The 15,108-nt window shown below is 45.9% G+C and overlaps 1 protein-coding gene across 1 annotated transcript; it reads right to left on the minus strand.

Moving 5' to 3' along the window:
• Positions 1-7,299: 7,299 nt before the first annotated feature.
• Positions 7,300-9,687, minus strand: LOC123157721 (uncharacterized). Its single transcript, XM_044575956.1, has 3 exons — positions 8,715-9,687; positions 8,250-8,629; positions 7,300-8,152 (listed from the first exon to the last, which is right to left on the minus strand). The coding sequence occupies exons 1-3, from the start codon at positions 9,502-9,504 to the stop codon at positions 7,817-7,819; spliced, it is 1,506 nt and encodes a 501-aa protein (XP_044431891.1). The 5' UTR covers positions 9,505-9,687; the 3' UTR covers positions 7,300-7,816.
• Between the last annotated feature and the right edge of the window lie 5,421 nt (positions 9,688-15,108).

The raw sequence follows: 15,108 nt of genomic DNA on the forward strand, positions 1-15,108 counted from the left end.
AAGGCTCTGCTCGCGCTGCTCGCGTCTCTCTCACGCTGGGGCGGTGGTGGATGGAAAGAAGAGAGCGAAGGGGAACGGCCCGTGTGGCGCAGTGGCCCTCACCGCCGTCCACGGCGGCCGGAGCGGCCCACCAAGGCGCTGCCCTTTTTTCCTCGACAGAGACGGAGCCGATGGGACAGAAGAAGAGAAAGAAGAAGGAGAAAGGGAGGGGAAAGGGAAGGCAGCTCTCGCGGACAGCGACTTGGTCGCCGTCGCCGGCGCGCTCGCACGGCGCGGTGGTCCGGCGACCTGGACAGAGGCCGCCGTCGCAGAGCTGCGTCTCCCTCTCTCTGCTTCAGATGGAAAGAGAATAAAGTGGAAAGAGAAGGGAGGAGGGAGAGGAGGCGCGCAGTGGCTCTCGCCACCGTCGCCGGCGGCTGGGGTGGCCGACCGGAGAGGCCCTTGCTTTCGCCGTTTTCGGGAGATAGAGGAGGGGGCGAAGGAAACATAATGGGCTAGGGTTGTAGTCAGGGTCTCCTTTCCCCACGGTTTTGTTCAACCGAATCATGCGCTGGACAGTTGGATGGAGATCGACGGCCGTGGAGAAACCCTAGCTCTGCCTCTGGGCTAGTGGGCCGAAAGCTAAAGTGGGCCAAAAGGAGGCCACAACCGCTCGAGACTGACGGGCCAGGCTGTCTGGCCAGGCCGCCACAGCTCGCACACGATGGGCTGGGCTGCAGTTTATTTTCTGTAGCATGATTTGTTTGTTTTTTCTAGTTTCTGGGCAAATTTCATACATCTTTTCTATGCAAAATTATCACAAGAAACTTCTGTCTAGAAAAGTAAATGTAATGTTTCAGAAAAGAAAAAGTTCATGAATTTTTTATTCATATTTTTCCGCTGCAAATAAAAATAAAAGTGCTCTTTTAAAAGTGAATAGAACCAAAGTAAAAGATTAAATTGTTGCTTCTCTAATGCAATTTTGAACCAACCAGTTAAAATTGATTATAGAGTAAAAGAGTACATAATTGTTTCTGAATAGAATATTTTAAAGTTTTTGCTGCAAAGTAAAAGTTTTATCCTCCAATTAAATTGGAACTGATGGAAAATTTTAAATTGCAGAATTGTTCTTAGCAGTGTTTTTCCCCTGTGGGTGAAATAAGATGCAGATAGTTTACACTATGGCAAAAAAGATATTTGTTTTAAAGTTAAAATATGGTATTGTTATTTTCTGACCAACGTTGATGATAACAATACTATATAATTCTGTGAGTCCTATGTTCAAAGCTTAAATCTCTGATAAATTTTGTATCATAGTGATCAATGTTCAGAGAACAGATAAAGATCAAGAAATGCTCTTGAACCGGAGAAATGTACATTTCTTGTTCCCGCTGCAATAAAGTTGATTATGATGGTTATTTCTTAGCAAAGTTGTTTAATAGACACACTATGAAAAAAATGTTTATACTATCATCACATTGTTTATGAGTTATATGCATTATTTCCATTTCCGCCAACGGTGATATGGAATTAATGTAGAAGGATGGTGTTTTATTCTAATTCTTCGAACGGTGATTTAGAATATAAAAGAAAGTTTTAAAAGTTTAATGTGCATTTTTTTAACCAGACTAATATGGGGTTATTTTTATGCTCATTATTGTTGATTATTGGCTAATTTTCTCAGACTAAAAGTTTTCCATGCTTTCATTCGTGAAAACGAATGGCTGGGTACTTTGACCCAAAAGATGACCAAAAAGGTCATAACATGAGGGAGTATGTTCTCTCTAAAGAATGGCTTAAAATAAGATAGATCATTGAGAGTCTTGGTTGACGAATGGCTTTCATGTACTCTCTATGAAGAAAATTTTTTAGTCAACATAATTTAAGATTAAACAAGCAACATGCGTGTTTAATTTGACCAACGTTGGATCAAGCATGTGTGTTAAGAGCATTCAGATTTATTTCCGAATTTGATGATTGAATATGAAGTGAAAAGAGCCAATTCTGGCATTTATGTCTCTTACAGGGATTTACGTGCATAGCTGGAAAACATGATTATGATAAAACCCGCATGACGGAAAAAGTCTGGGAAAACACATGCGTAACGGGGTAAAGTTGACATAGTATTATGTCAAAAATCCTGTATGGCAGGAGAAATTTTGGCAAAGGACTTATTTTGTATGATAGGAGAAATATATGATGACTCGTGTGCTTTTAATGTGTCCCACTATGGGAGAGAAGTATGGAGTAGCTTTCCTAGTATTGACCGTACACCTTATGTGTAACGGTCATTATGCACTCAATAAATTCAAATAGAATAAAAGTTACAGACGAACCTAAAGATAAGAATGATATGCAAGTGTGACTTGCAAAAGTACTAATGATAAAGAACTCTGTTGAGTTTCTAAAATGAAAAAGTACTCCCATACCAGTTAACATATAACTTCATTTCGTATGAAGTAATCAGATAAATGAAGTAGATGGTCGAAGTTTCCTCAATTCACAACAGTTATGAATGGTTTTTTGAAATTGTGGCAGAAAAGTTATTGCTACATTTCGAGGGGGAGAAAGAAATATGAGATAAATTAAGAATGATGAAACTCCCCTATACTTTAGATAATGTGATGGACATTATGCATCTAAAGTGATCCATTAATGAAGAATGTGATCATCTGGGGAGTACAACGGTCATAATAATACCCCTAAAGAAAAGAAATAGTTGTATTCCTGGATCTTTTACAGTTTCTAAAGCAGACTAAGGAATACTAAGATGGTGTTAAATTTTCATAAAGAAGAATTAATAGAATAAACCCAAATAATAAAGTTTAAAGATACCCCAATTTTATTGAAGATGGAGTAATCTGGGGGAGCATGTTGTATGACCTATACAAGACATGTTGTTAGCTCTATAAAGGAGGAATGAGTAAACACGGATCTTGTGATAAAGGTCCCTGTAAAATCTATTGCCTCTTGGCAACAAAAGACTATAGAATTAATTGCCGCTTGGCAATAACAGAGCAACAACAGCCCCATATGAAAGAAGTACCATTACCTGAATGAGAAAATCAGATATGTCTGATGACTACAAAGTCTGTGTTAGAGAACTAAAATTAGAGGTTGATCCCACCTCATTTAAAGCTCAACCGAGCTTTGAGAAGTGTCTACTTATCTAAATGATAAGAGACTATGTGAGATGAAATAAAATTGGTGAATCCCGACGATGTTTGGGACTCGTGAGTAATTTCTAATGGAGCCAAAACAGTAGGCTGTAAAGAGTCTATAAGGACAATGTGACTCCAAAGGAAATACGTAAAGGTGTAAAACAGGACTTAAATCAAAAGGGTTTTGTGCGTTTTACACTGAATAGATTACAATGAGTGTTGGTAGCACTTCATGATCTGAGTTACATCAGATGAAAGATATTATGATCTGAGTTACATCAGATGAAAGTAAAGAACACAGGAGGTACTGCCTGAAGAAGTCTTTTATGGACTAAAGCAATCAAATGTTGTTTTGGGTTAAAGAAAATGAGAGGACAATTGTGTTTGTATAAATTTATAGAATGGAAATTTCATTTCCTAATCCTGTACATGCGGATAACATTCTACTTGTTAGTAGTGATGTTAATCTACTGCAGGAGGAAAATAAGTTCTTGTCCTCAAATTTCAAAATAATGTTCTTGATAGAATGTCTCTTGTTACAAGGATCGAGATTCACCGAGAAAAGAATAAAAGGGGTATTAGGATTGTCGCATGGGCATGCTAAGAAATTTTTCTAAAGTATGCATGCGAGAAACCCTACGCATGTTCTTATAGTAAAGGGTAATGATTTTGGGAACTTTAGTGTTCCAAAAGTCAATACGAAATATACCAAATGAATATGGTACCATATGCTTCAGCTGTTGGAAGCTTAATAAATGCAAAAGTATAACATTACCGTGACACAGTTCACGTAACCGGGTTGTTTTGGCAATGTCCAGTCCAGATATAGATCACTGGAATGGAGTCAAAAATATCGGCCTCATGCTAAAAGAAGCAAGCGCTCTTAAAAGGTTGTGAATACAGAGATAGAACTTGTGAAATATACAATGAAATCCACAATTATCGTTGACTTTCACACTTGGAGTTTTTGTGTGGAAAAACTCTAAAGAATGAATCAATTATCATTGACATGATGTAAAGATAATGTACAACATGCTATGAGGCTAAGGGACAGGCAAAAAGGTTAAAGAAACATGTACCCGGAGTTGATAATGGTTGACAACAACAATAACCATTGATAAAGACCGAACCTCGATGGCGAGATCTGGTCCGTTGTTGCGGCCCGACCTTTCACGACACTCCACCTTCAGCAGTAGTAGCCTCTCGCCCGCGAACGCGATGTACGCGAAGTAGAGGGATTGAACCTTATGGTCCAGCACGAGAAAACCAATCTCAACGACGATACTCACGCACAAAACAATTTCCACAAAAAGAAATCGCAACACAAAGGTTTTCTAAAACTTCCTCCAAAACTTAGGGATTTTTAGACAGCTTCCCCCAAAACTCGATACGGGTATTTACCCTAAAAACACATCGTGTCTATTCATAAAAATATAACCTGATATTTACAATGTGTGCACCTTAGTTTTATAGCTGGCTATCTACTTGGTTGAGAAGCAACGCTTTCTAATCTGGACTCTCTCTCACGTTTAAAACAACATACGACCCTTTCCTTAACTAATGGATTGCATGCTTTATATTTTAGCAAACAAACGACCGATACAAAACTGATAAGAGTATTCCTAACTTGGACTCCTATTTTTCTGGTGAACATCTTTATTTGATCCCCTGCTGGTGGTCCCCATCCAAGTGAAGACAAGGACATAATATCCCACGACAGATTCCTGGCCTTCCTTCTATTTTCTGGTGGACGTGGCAACATAAAAAAAATAATACACTTTAACTCTTCTACGAGCACTAGCACATGTACGATCTGGTTGAAACTCTTCACTTCTCTCATGTACACGTATAGTACATTGGAGTGCATGGATTGCATGCATGCGGACTAGGTTCCATGAAAACAATTCCATCTTTAAATTATTTTGGACCATCGCAGAGTCAGGGACTCCAACTTCTTCCAGTCTCCATGCTAAATAGCTAGCACTCAATTCTTGCATATATGCAGACGTATAGGTCACAGTAATAGGCTCATCCTCAACTTTGCACTGCTTCTCATTAATCTTCAGATTCGGCATAATTGAAACATCATTAATGGTTGTATCAATAACTGGATTAATATTGCTAATGAGTGGTGTGCTCATATCAACCATTAAGTAATTTGCTCCTATGACAACGAGTCAAGTGTGGTGCCAAACACATTGACACAAAGTTATATGTTGTTAAGGAGAAAGTCCGGAATTATGTTGAAATGCTTGGAGCATGAAAGCAACAGACAAGTATTTGCATATCTGCTTAATGAAGGCTTACCGCCCAGTGCGTTCAGAGAACACACAGTCGACATGGGTTTATGGTATAGTCTATGTTTTTTGGACAATAAAGGGCCCAAAAGTTAATGTATAAATTCCAAAACAGAGAGGTGTGTTGTAGGTGTTAAGTCCATCGGCGATTGAACGTGACGATAGGGCAGCTCATACGCATTAATCTATGATGAAATGAGTACTTTGAAAAGAGTTATTTCAAAGTATAAAGTTGTAAATTTGAAAGATGAGATCAAGGGGGAGAATGTTAGTATTGATCTCTCCACCAATGGGCCCAAAGGCCCATTGGACCCTTGACTCGCTCCCTGATCAGGGGAGCTCAACCCAACTGGGTTGTGGGCCCCTATCGCGCCAGCTATAAGAGGGAGGTGGGGGCCACTAGGGCACGTGTGCCAAAATAGAACCGTCGCCCACCTTCCTAACCTCACCGATTGAGGAAAGTCGGTCAGCGATGGAAAGCTCCACAACGACCACCACCGCGTCCACTCTCTGCCATCACCGTCGTCGCCATCCCACCAGAGCCACTTCGGCGGGTTCATCCACCTATGGTAAAGGTAAACCACTGCAAACCACCGACCTAATCTAGCCTAGTGATCCACGACATCTATCACCTAGGACCTGGCGGAGGGGGATTGCCACCTCAACGTCACCACGGCCAGCGCCGTCACTGCCATTCTTGCATGGACACGAAGCCATATCCATCCAGGATCCGCGGCGGCACGGTTGCATACATGGCCGTGAACGGCATGGGGCTATACTACGCCGCCGCCATCGTTCGAGTCACGATGCCACCAACGGGGCTACGCATTGTTCAGCTGGGCCTGGGCATGGACCGGAAGCTCCAAATTTCAAGCTTTTTAAATATACAGTTAGTCTAATAAAAGGAACTAGGAAAGGAGTAAATACGTACAAGAGAGAGAAGTACGGAACAAATTGTGATTTGTTTGCATTTTCTATTCCTAGAAAAGGAGCGCCGAGGAGAGAAAACGGTGGAGCCGTTAGATGAGAAATTCTGGGCGGGGGAGCACGGATGGGAGTACAAGGAGGGAGCAGGCAAGCCTCGTCCATCTAAAACACCATTGAAGCCAGAAAAAAGGTGTTGACGCAGCGCGCGAGAAGTGGAATTGGACATTGTCCTGGAAAAAAATGCGGTAAAGAGGACTGGACAACAATTCCGTATTCGATCAGCATTTTTTGTTAACATTTTGGAGCATATTCATCATTTTTCAGACGAGACAAGACATCAGAGCATGGAAACCATGCCACTTGTTTTGGCATTGCTGAATCGAGATAAAAGAACCATTGTTCATGAACGCATTGTTTCATTGTTTATGTAATATTTTCTCTTTCATTTTACTTTTGCATGGTGCCCCACTGTCGCGCCGCATGCGCAACCACATTTTCATGCCCAACTAGAGTTGCGCATGTTATTTTTCTTTCTTAACATATCCTTTTATTTTGCATGGTTTCCCCTACTTTTCACAACAAAGAAAACCAGAAACACCAGTCGTATATTAAAGCCAACCAACCTTTTCAAGATCATCTTAAGAAACACCGTAGAAATTAAATAAAAACTTTGGATAATCGACGTGTTCTTCCACCCACACTCATCAATGATTCGTCATGTGCGAAGCTCCATCCCCATCTAGATATCTAAAACACCATTGAAGCCAGAAAAAAGGTGTTGACGCAGCGCGCGAGAAGTGAAATTGGACGTTGTCCTGGAAAAAATGCGGTAAAGAGGACTGGACAACAATTCCATATTCGATCAGCATTTTTGTTAACATTTATGGAGCATAATCATCATTTCTCAGACGAGACAAGACATCAGAGCATAGAAACCATGCCACTTGTTTTGGCATTGCTGAATCGAGATAAAAGAACCATTGTTCATGAACATATTTTGCACCAAATGGATATGAAATGCTTCTGATGACTATCATTGTTAGCACTCATGAACCATTCGTAGAACGCGAACGTAAACCGCATTTTGCTAGAAGACCGCATGCTACAAACAGCATTGGACCTGGATCTTCATAGAATCATGGCACATTCGGTACTATTCCCCCTGTTGGATCATTCTCCGAAGATAAAAATCATCATGGCCGATCCAGTAATCGCACACATCATGATGAGTTTTTATCTGAACCATGAAATCCATTCACTGCGTGCAACATCGTCGAGTCGATTTCTACACAGAAGTGCTAGATCATGAAACCATGAACAGACCAAACCAGCAACAAATCATGGCCTGGCTAAATCTCTGCACATGATGTTGCTATGTGCTAGAGCAGTTTCCCCATGTACAAAAGATCAACCAAACGACTCCAAGTTCCAACTAATCAGACTCAGACCGAGCTAATCAAGCGGCAGCTCCAGCTTGCCGGCGTCGACGTGCGGGTAGTGCCGGAGCACGACGCGCCTCATCTCCTCAGCGCCGCGCAAGTACGCCGGCAGCGCATGCACGGCCAGCCGCCGCGTGTACTCCTCGGACCCCAGGAACTGCTGCACCGCCGTCGCCTCGGCGCTCTCCAGCTCTGCCTTCACCTTTTGCAGCTCCGCCTCCGCGGCCTGCCTCGCCGCCTTCTCCTTCTCCACTTGCTCCCACAGCGCCAGGTTGTCGCGCTCGCGCGCTACGACCTTTTCGTCCAGCTCCAGCGCGTAGGTCATGGAGAAGGTCGCGTAGTTCGCGGCCTGCACGCGCCATTGTTGCCGCCGAACGGCACAAACAAACAATGTGATGCTGGTCCAGACATGCACCTACGGACGAACGAATTGCTTGGAGATGTACCTGGAGCACTGCTACGTAGCTCGACGCCACGACGTCGGAGGGCTTCGACGCCGCGAAGTGGCGCTCCCGCGACGGCGTGACGAGGCCCTCTAGAATCTTCTGCGCGGCCTTCCAGTCGGCGCTGTCGCCGTCGTGTGTGTCGGGTACGGGGGAGCGCGGTGACCGCGGGTCAAAGCCCGACGGGGCACGCGGGTTGGACACCGTGGCGGCGCCGTCATGCCCGTCTGTTGCGGTCACCTCCTCCCGTCTCCTCTTGTTTCCGGACAACGGAAGCGTGTCGCCGTGCGCCTCGCTTTTCACCTGCTCTGTCCTTGCCGCCGGCGCCGCTGTCTTCTCCCCTGGCATACTGTCAGTCATGTCGCGGGCGGGTGAATACATCCCTAGAGCACAAATCACACCAGTAAAATACCTTTCGCTGGGAGTATGTGCTAACTGGACAAGGGGAATCAGGAGTAGAACACTTGCCTTGGGAGACAGTAGAACGTGGAGAGGGCTGAGGTGGTGGCGGTGCGCCGGCGAGGTCGGCGGGCAAGGCCGCAGCAAGATCTGTCTCGCGGAGATAAGCCCGGAGATCGCGCGCTGTGCCGTGTACGCCTAGCAGCTTTTCCGCCGACTGCTTCTGCTGGCTCGTGAGCACCGGACCTGCGGCGGAGCTCTTGTACGGCGGCTCGCCCCAGCGCACGGGGCACCGCCATTCCTCCGCCGATGTCAGGAAGAAGAAACCCCCTTTCCACTCCCTCTCAGATTGCGAATAGCTCGTGCCAGTGAAGAGCACTCCGGCGTCCGCCCTGCAGCGGAAGTAGTACCAGTCGTTCCGGTTGTACAGCTTGAAGAAGTGCCTCAGCAGAGCCATGGACGGCCGCACGTCGGCCTCATGGCAGAGCGCCACGAACCCCACCAGGACGCGCCACCCGTTTATGGAGAGCTGGCCCGGCGCGAGGTGGAAGTGGGTGAGCGCCTCGCAGAAGAAGCCGTGCAGCGGGAAGCGCACCCCGGTCTCCAGCATGTGCGCGTACACGCAGACGGACCCCCGCGGAGGCGCGCTGCGCGCGCGCAGCTCGCCGGCGGGGCGCGCGGCGAACCCCCTCGGCACGTCGTGGTTCTTGCAGAGGGCGTCGACCGCGGCCTGGGTGGTCAGGGTGGAGGCGATGCGCTCGGCAGCGGACCTCGAGACCGCGTCGGATGCGGCGCCGTCGTCGCTGCTTTCGTCGTCGCTGAGGACGACGACGGGGCATGGGGCGGGGGAGGGAGGCATCGCGTCGAGCCCTGCCGGGTCGCTTCCGCCTCGACGGTGTGCTGCCCTGCCGGCGCCGGAGGAGAAGCAGATCGTAGCGCCGAGGGTTTTTCTCTTTCTACCACTCTGCTTGGCACTCTGCTTTGGCTCGGGTCTGTACCGTGGGAAGCGCCTCGTTTTGGGAATGCACACCTATCTATCCTTGCATTCATGGTAAATTAAGATAGTCGAGAATTTTACCTTCTTTTCTCCTGGAGGATGGAATATGGGTAGTCAGGGTAGAGTCAAGGTTTTAATTTGGACCCTAACTTTTTCTTTTGAGAATTTTTGGATGACGCCCCGTGCGATTGATGCGTGAATTTGTTGTGGATTTTTTAAATAATAGCCACACATCAAATAAGATAACACTTTGAATAAATAATACGATATACAGTAGTATTTCATATATTGGTAATGATTCAAAGATATTAGTACTACACTACAGATTGCAGTGTAGAGCCTAAATAAACTGCGGCTTGTAATCTTCTCATGTACGTGACTTCACTTAACCAATAGATTAGTGATATATGTATAGCATTGAGATTGCATGGTGAGAAATATTGTACTTCCTTCATCACGAATAACTTGTCGTCGAAATGGATAAAACGAATGTATCTGGAATTAAAATGTATCTACATACACACATTTCTTCGACAAGTATTTTTGGACGGAGGGAGTATAACATAAATTAAAATTCATAGATATAGCAGAAAAGTAGTGAGAAATTGTTTTAGAAACATGAGGAAGGTCATTGGATGTAAGAACCACCTGCAAGCTACATTCTCTTTCCCCATCAATATAAACCTTAATGAGCGGGGCAGAATCAATAAGGGCGCGTTTGGTTGCCCGCATGCAGCCCAATCAGACCCGCGCGGGATGTGCGCGGCCTGTTTGGTTGCCTGGGTTGCATGCATTTTATGACCCGCGCGGAATTTAAAGCAGGTCGAAGCCTGGCCCGACGGAAACTGTCGAATCGGCAGTTTCTCGAGAGGCTGGCTCGGCGCGGCCACGTGTGCAGGGGGTTGCACGCCTCGGGCAGCGGGAGACGGACGAAATGGCTCATAACTCCCCCCACTCTCCTGTCACCATCCAGCCCGCACTGTTCCGACCGCTCCCTTTCTGCCTCACCGCCTCTCCCTCTCCTCCGATGGCTCCGCCTCGCCCCCCGCCCGCGCCGTCCTTTGACCCCTGTCGACCAGCGCATAGCCAGCATCCAGGAGCGTTGGCTGGTCGGGTTCCAGAACTCGGGCAGGGACCTGGCATCGGTGCTGCGAGCACTGTCCCCCATCTGCTGCCGTCCACCACGAGGGCAGGCCAATGCGGTGCCGGCCGTTCCTGCTCCGCCGCCGATTCTGGACCTCGTGCTCCTGGGTTCGGCGCCGGCGCCATCCAAGGAGCCGCCGCTTCTTGGTACCCCATTGGGCAGGGTGGTTTTCTTGACCCCCGTCCAAGGGTTTTCTCCTGTCGGCACACCGTCCTCCTCGACCTCCGACGTGGTCATGAACACGGGGACGATACCGCAACCCCTTGCCAGGGCCGACTCCTCCTCTGCTCCGACACCGCTCTCCTTCCCGCCGGGGTTTTCACCGCGGCCTCGGTTCGCTGCGGCTGCGCAAGCTCCCTGAGTCAAACCCCCCTAATGCTTGCTCGTAAATGTAGATTAGGGGTTTATTTCTTAGGCATGTTCTAGTAGTTAGTGGATTCGATCGGATTAGATAGGATTCGAGTAGATCCGATTGGATGCGATCCCAATCGAATACAATCGGACCGATCTGTTCTTGTTTCTTACAGCGTGTGTCCTGGGATAATTTTCTTCTGCTACTGCTAGTGTGTCCTAGGATATGTGTTCATGCTAGTAGATGTGTTCATGCTAGAATCCCCAATGGTAGTGTGCTTTGCTAGGATATGTGTTCATAGTAGGGTCTTGCTAGGATCTGTGTTCATACAAATGGCATGTTCATTTTAAGCTAGGATCATGTTCATGTTGCTACATACATGTTCAAGCTAGGGTTTGTGTTGATTGTTATACATGCATGTAGTAGGACCATTTTAGGATGCTTCCAATTGTGCATGGGTGCACATGGGTCCTATTGGCACTTGCTGTTACTATTTTTAGATGTTTCCATGCTTAGGATAATGCACTGATGAGTGGCAGTTGCAGAAAAGGAGATGCCACTGATCAGTGGCATTTTCTCATGTGCAAGTACCACTAATCAGTGGCATTTGCTCTTGCTATTGGGCAAATGCCACTGATCAGTGGCATTTGCTCATGGGCAACTACCATTGATCAGTGGCACTTGCTGTTGGGCAAGTCCACTGATCAGTGCCACTGATCAATGACATTTGCCCAACAGCAAGTGCCATTGATAAGTGGCATTTGGCAAAGAGTTTGTGCACTAATCAATGGCATTTGCTCTTGGGCAAATGTCTCTGATCAGTGCCATTTTACAAAGAGTTTGTGCACTAATACTTGTCATCTTACCTGACAAGATATTGAAGAGTGACTGGGATGTGGCGGGTGGAGGAGCTCAGGTGGTGGCCGGAGCTGAGCGCGCCGAGGATTTCATCCCCATGAATAGGCGGCTCAGGACGGTGGACCTGCTTGGCATGATCGCCTTCATGAGCCTGCCTCGTTCAAGGGGATGATCTCTGAGGCAGGGCCACGAGAAGGGGGACTGGGAGCCGCTGCGCTTCTACCAGCAGATCAAGGACAATGAGGACCTCGCCATGCTTGTTGTCCCTCGCAAGTTCGTGGAGGTGATGAACACCTGGCTAGTCATCAAGCGGCTCCCGCGCATGGTCAGGCTGTCGGCGAACAAGCGGTGCGTGTTCTGGGTGTAGGTCCAGAACTTCGAGGGGCACATGGTGCTTGGCCGGGGCTGGAACTAATTCTACCGCCGCCACCGGATCGTCCCCGACGACCTCTCCATTGTGCGCATCTCAGGACTCGACTTGAAGGTTCAGATCTACAACCATGACTCCTCGGTCATGTGTAGGTTTCATTGCAGCAGGCACAACTGTGTTGGTGACATTGAGCATGCTATGTAGTTAAGTAAGGTGTTAGTGTTGAACTTTTATGGTGTGTGGCTAGACTCATGGTACATGTGTTGGGAACTTGTTAATATTTTGGCCAGGAGCAGCACCTTGGTGTGGAGCAGGGAAGGAGGATGCCCCTGCTGTTAATCTAAGTAGTTTGCTGTCATTTTTTGCTTGCTTGCTTTGTTTGATCTTGCTTTGTTTGATCTCATATGTGCTTGTTGTTGTGTGGATCATGTGGTGGTAAGGCCACCACATTTGAATGGGGTGAGCAAAACACAAATATTTTTTGCAACCAAACAGCTCAAGTTTGCATCTGCTCACACCCTAAGCACAAAAACGGCAACCAAAACAGTAGGAGGTAAGTGCCCCTTGATACGTCTCCAACATATCTATAATTTTTGATTGCTCCATGCTACTTTATCTACTGTTTTGGACTATATTGGGCTTTATTTTCCAATTTTATATTATTTTTGGGACTTACCTATTAACCGGAGGCCCAACCCAGAATTGCTGTTTTTTGCCTATTTCAGTATTTCGAAGAAACAGAATATGAAACAGAGTCCAAACGGAATGAAACCTTCGAGAACGTGATTTTCTCACCGAACGTGATCCAAGAGACTTGGACCCTGCTCCAAGGAACAACCGAGGAGGTCACGAGGGTGGGGGGCGCGTCCCCCCCTAGGGCACGCCCCCTGCCTCGTGGGCCCTCTGTTGCTCCACCGATGTACTCCTTCCTCCTATATATACCTATGTACCCCCGACAGATCAAATACGGAGCCAAAAACCTAATTCCACCGCCGCAACTTTCTGTATCCGCAAGATCCCATCTTGGGGCCTGTTCCGGAGCTCCGCCGGAGGGGGCATCTACCACGGAGGGCTTCTACATCAACACCATAGCCTCTTCGATGAAGTGTGAGTAGTTTACTTTAGACCTTAGGGTCCATAGCTAGTAGCTAGATGGCTTCTTCTCTCTTTTTGGATCTCAATACAATGCTCTCCCCCTCTCTTGTGGAGATCTATTCGATGTAATCTTCTTTTTGCGGTGTGTTTGTTGAGACCGATGAATTGTGGATTTATGATCCAGCTTATCTATGAATAATATTTGAATCTTCTCTGAATTCTTTTATGTATGATTGAGTTATCTTTGCAAGTCTCTTCGAATTATCCGTTTGGTTTGGCCAACTAGATTGGTAGTTCTTGCAATGGGAGAAGTGTTTAGCTTTGGGTTCAATCTTGCGGTGTCCTTTCCCAGTGACAGCAGGGGCAGCAATGCACGTATTATATTGTTGCCATTGAGGATAACAAGATGGTTTTTTTTATCATATTGCATGAATTTATCCCTCTACATCATGTCATCTTGCTTAAGGCGTTACTCTGTTTTAACTTAATACTCTAGATGCATGTTGGATAGCGGTCGATGAGTGGAGTAATAGTAGTAGATGCATAATCGTTTCGATCTACTTGTCTCGGACGTGATGCCTATACACATGATCATACCTAGACATACTCATAATTATGCTCAATTCTGTCAATTGCTTAACAGTAATTTATTCGCCCACCGTAGAATACTTATGCTCTTGAGAGAAGCCACAAGTGAAACCTATGGCCCCCGGGTCTATTCTCATCATATCAATCTTCATTACTTTATTACTTGCTTTGTTTTTACTTTGCCTTTTACTTTTAACTTTGCATCTCTATATCAAAAATACCAAAAATATTATTTATCATCTCTGTCAGATCTCACCCTCTAAGTGACCGTGAAGGGATTGACAACCCCTAATCGCGTTGGTCGCGAGTAGCTATCGCTTTGTGTAGGTACGAGGGACTCGTGCGTGACCTCCTACTGGATTGATGCCTTGGTTCTCAAAAACTGACGGAAATACTTACGCTACTTTACTGCATCATCCTCTCCTCTTCGGGGAAATCCAACGCAGTGCTCAAGAGGTAGCAAGAAGAATTTCTGCCGCCGTTGCCGGGGAGTTTGCGCAAAAGTCAACTATGCCAAGTACCCATCACAATCCCTATCTCTCACATTACATTATTTGCCTCTCGTTTTCCTCCCCCCACTTCACCCTTGTCGTTTTATTCGCCCTCTCTTTCCCAATCTCCTCCTCTCTTTCCCTTTCGTCTTTTTCTCGTTTGCCTTTTTGTTTTCTTATGTGTTGGATTACTTGTTGCCATGGCGCAAGATAATGCCTAATTGTGTGACTTCTCGAATACCAATAATAATGATTTCCTTAGTACTCCGATTGCTCCTCTTAATAATGATGAGTCTTGTGAAATCAATACCGCTTTGCTGAATCTTGTTATGAAAGATCAATTCGCCGGCCTTCCTAGTGAAGATGCTGCTACTCATCTAAATAATTTTGTTGATTTGTGTGATATGCAAAAGAAGAAAGATACGGATAATAATATTGTCAAATTGAAGTTATTTCCATTTTCACTTAGAGATCGTGCTAAAGTTTGGTTTGCGTCTTTGCCTAAAAATAGTATTGATTCTTGGAACAAGTGCAAAGATGCTTTTATCTCTAAGTATTTTCCTCCCGC

Source organism: Triticum aestivum, chromosome 7B (assembly GCF_018294505.1).
Source record: "Triticum aestivum cultivar Chinese Spring chromosome 7B, IWGSC CS RefSeq v2.1, whole genome shotgun sequence".
Taxonomy (NCBI): Eukaryota; Viridiplantae; Streptophyta; class Magnoliopsida; order Poales; family Poaceae; genus Triticum; species Triticum aestivum.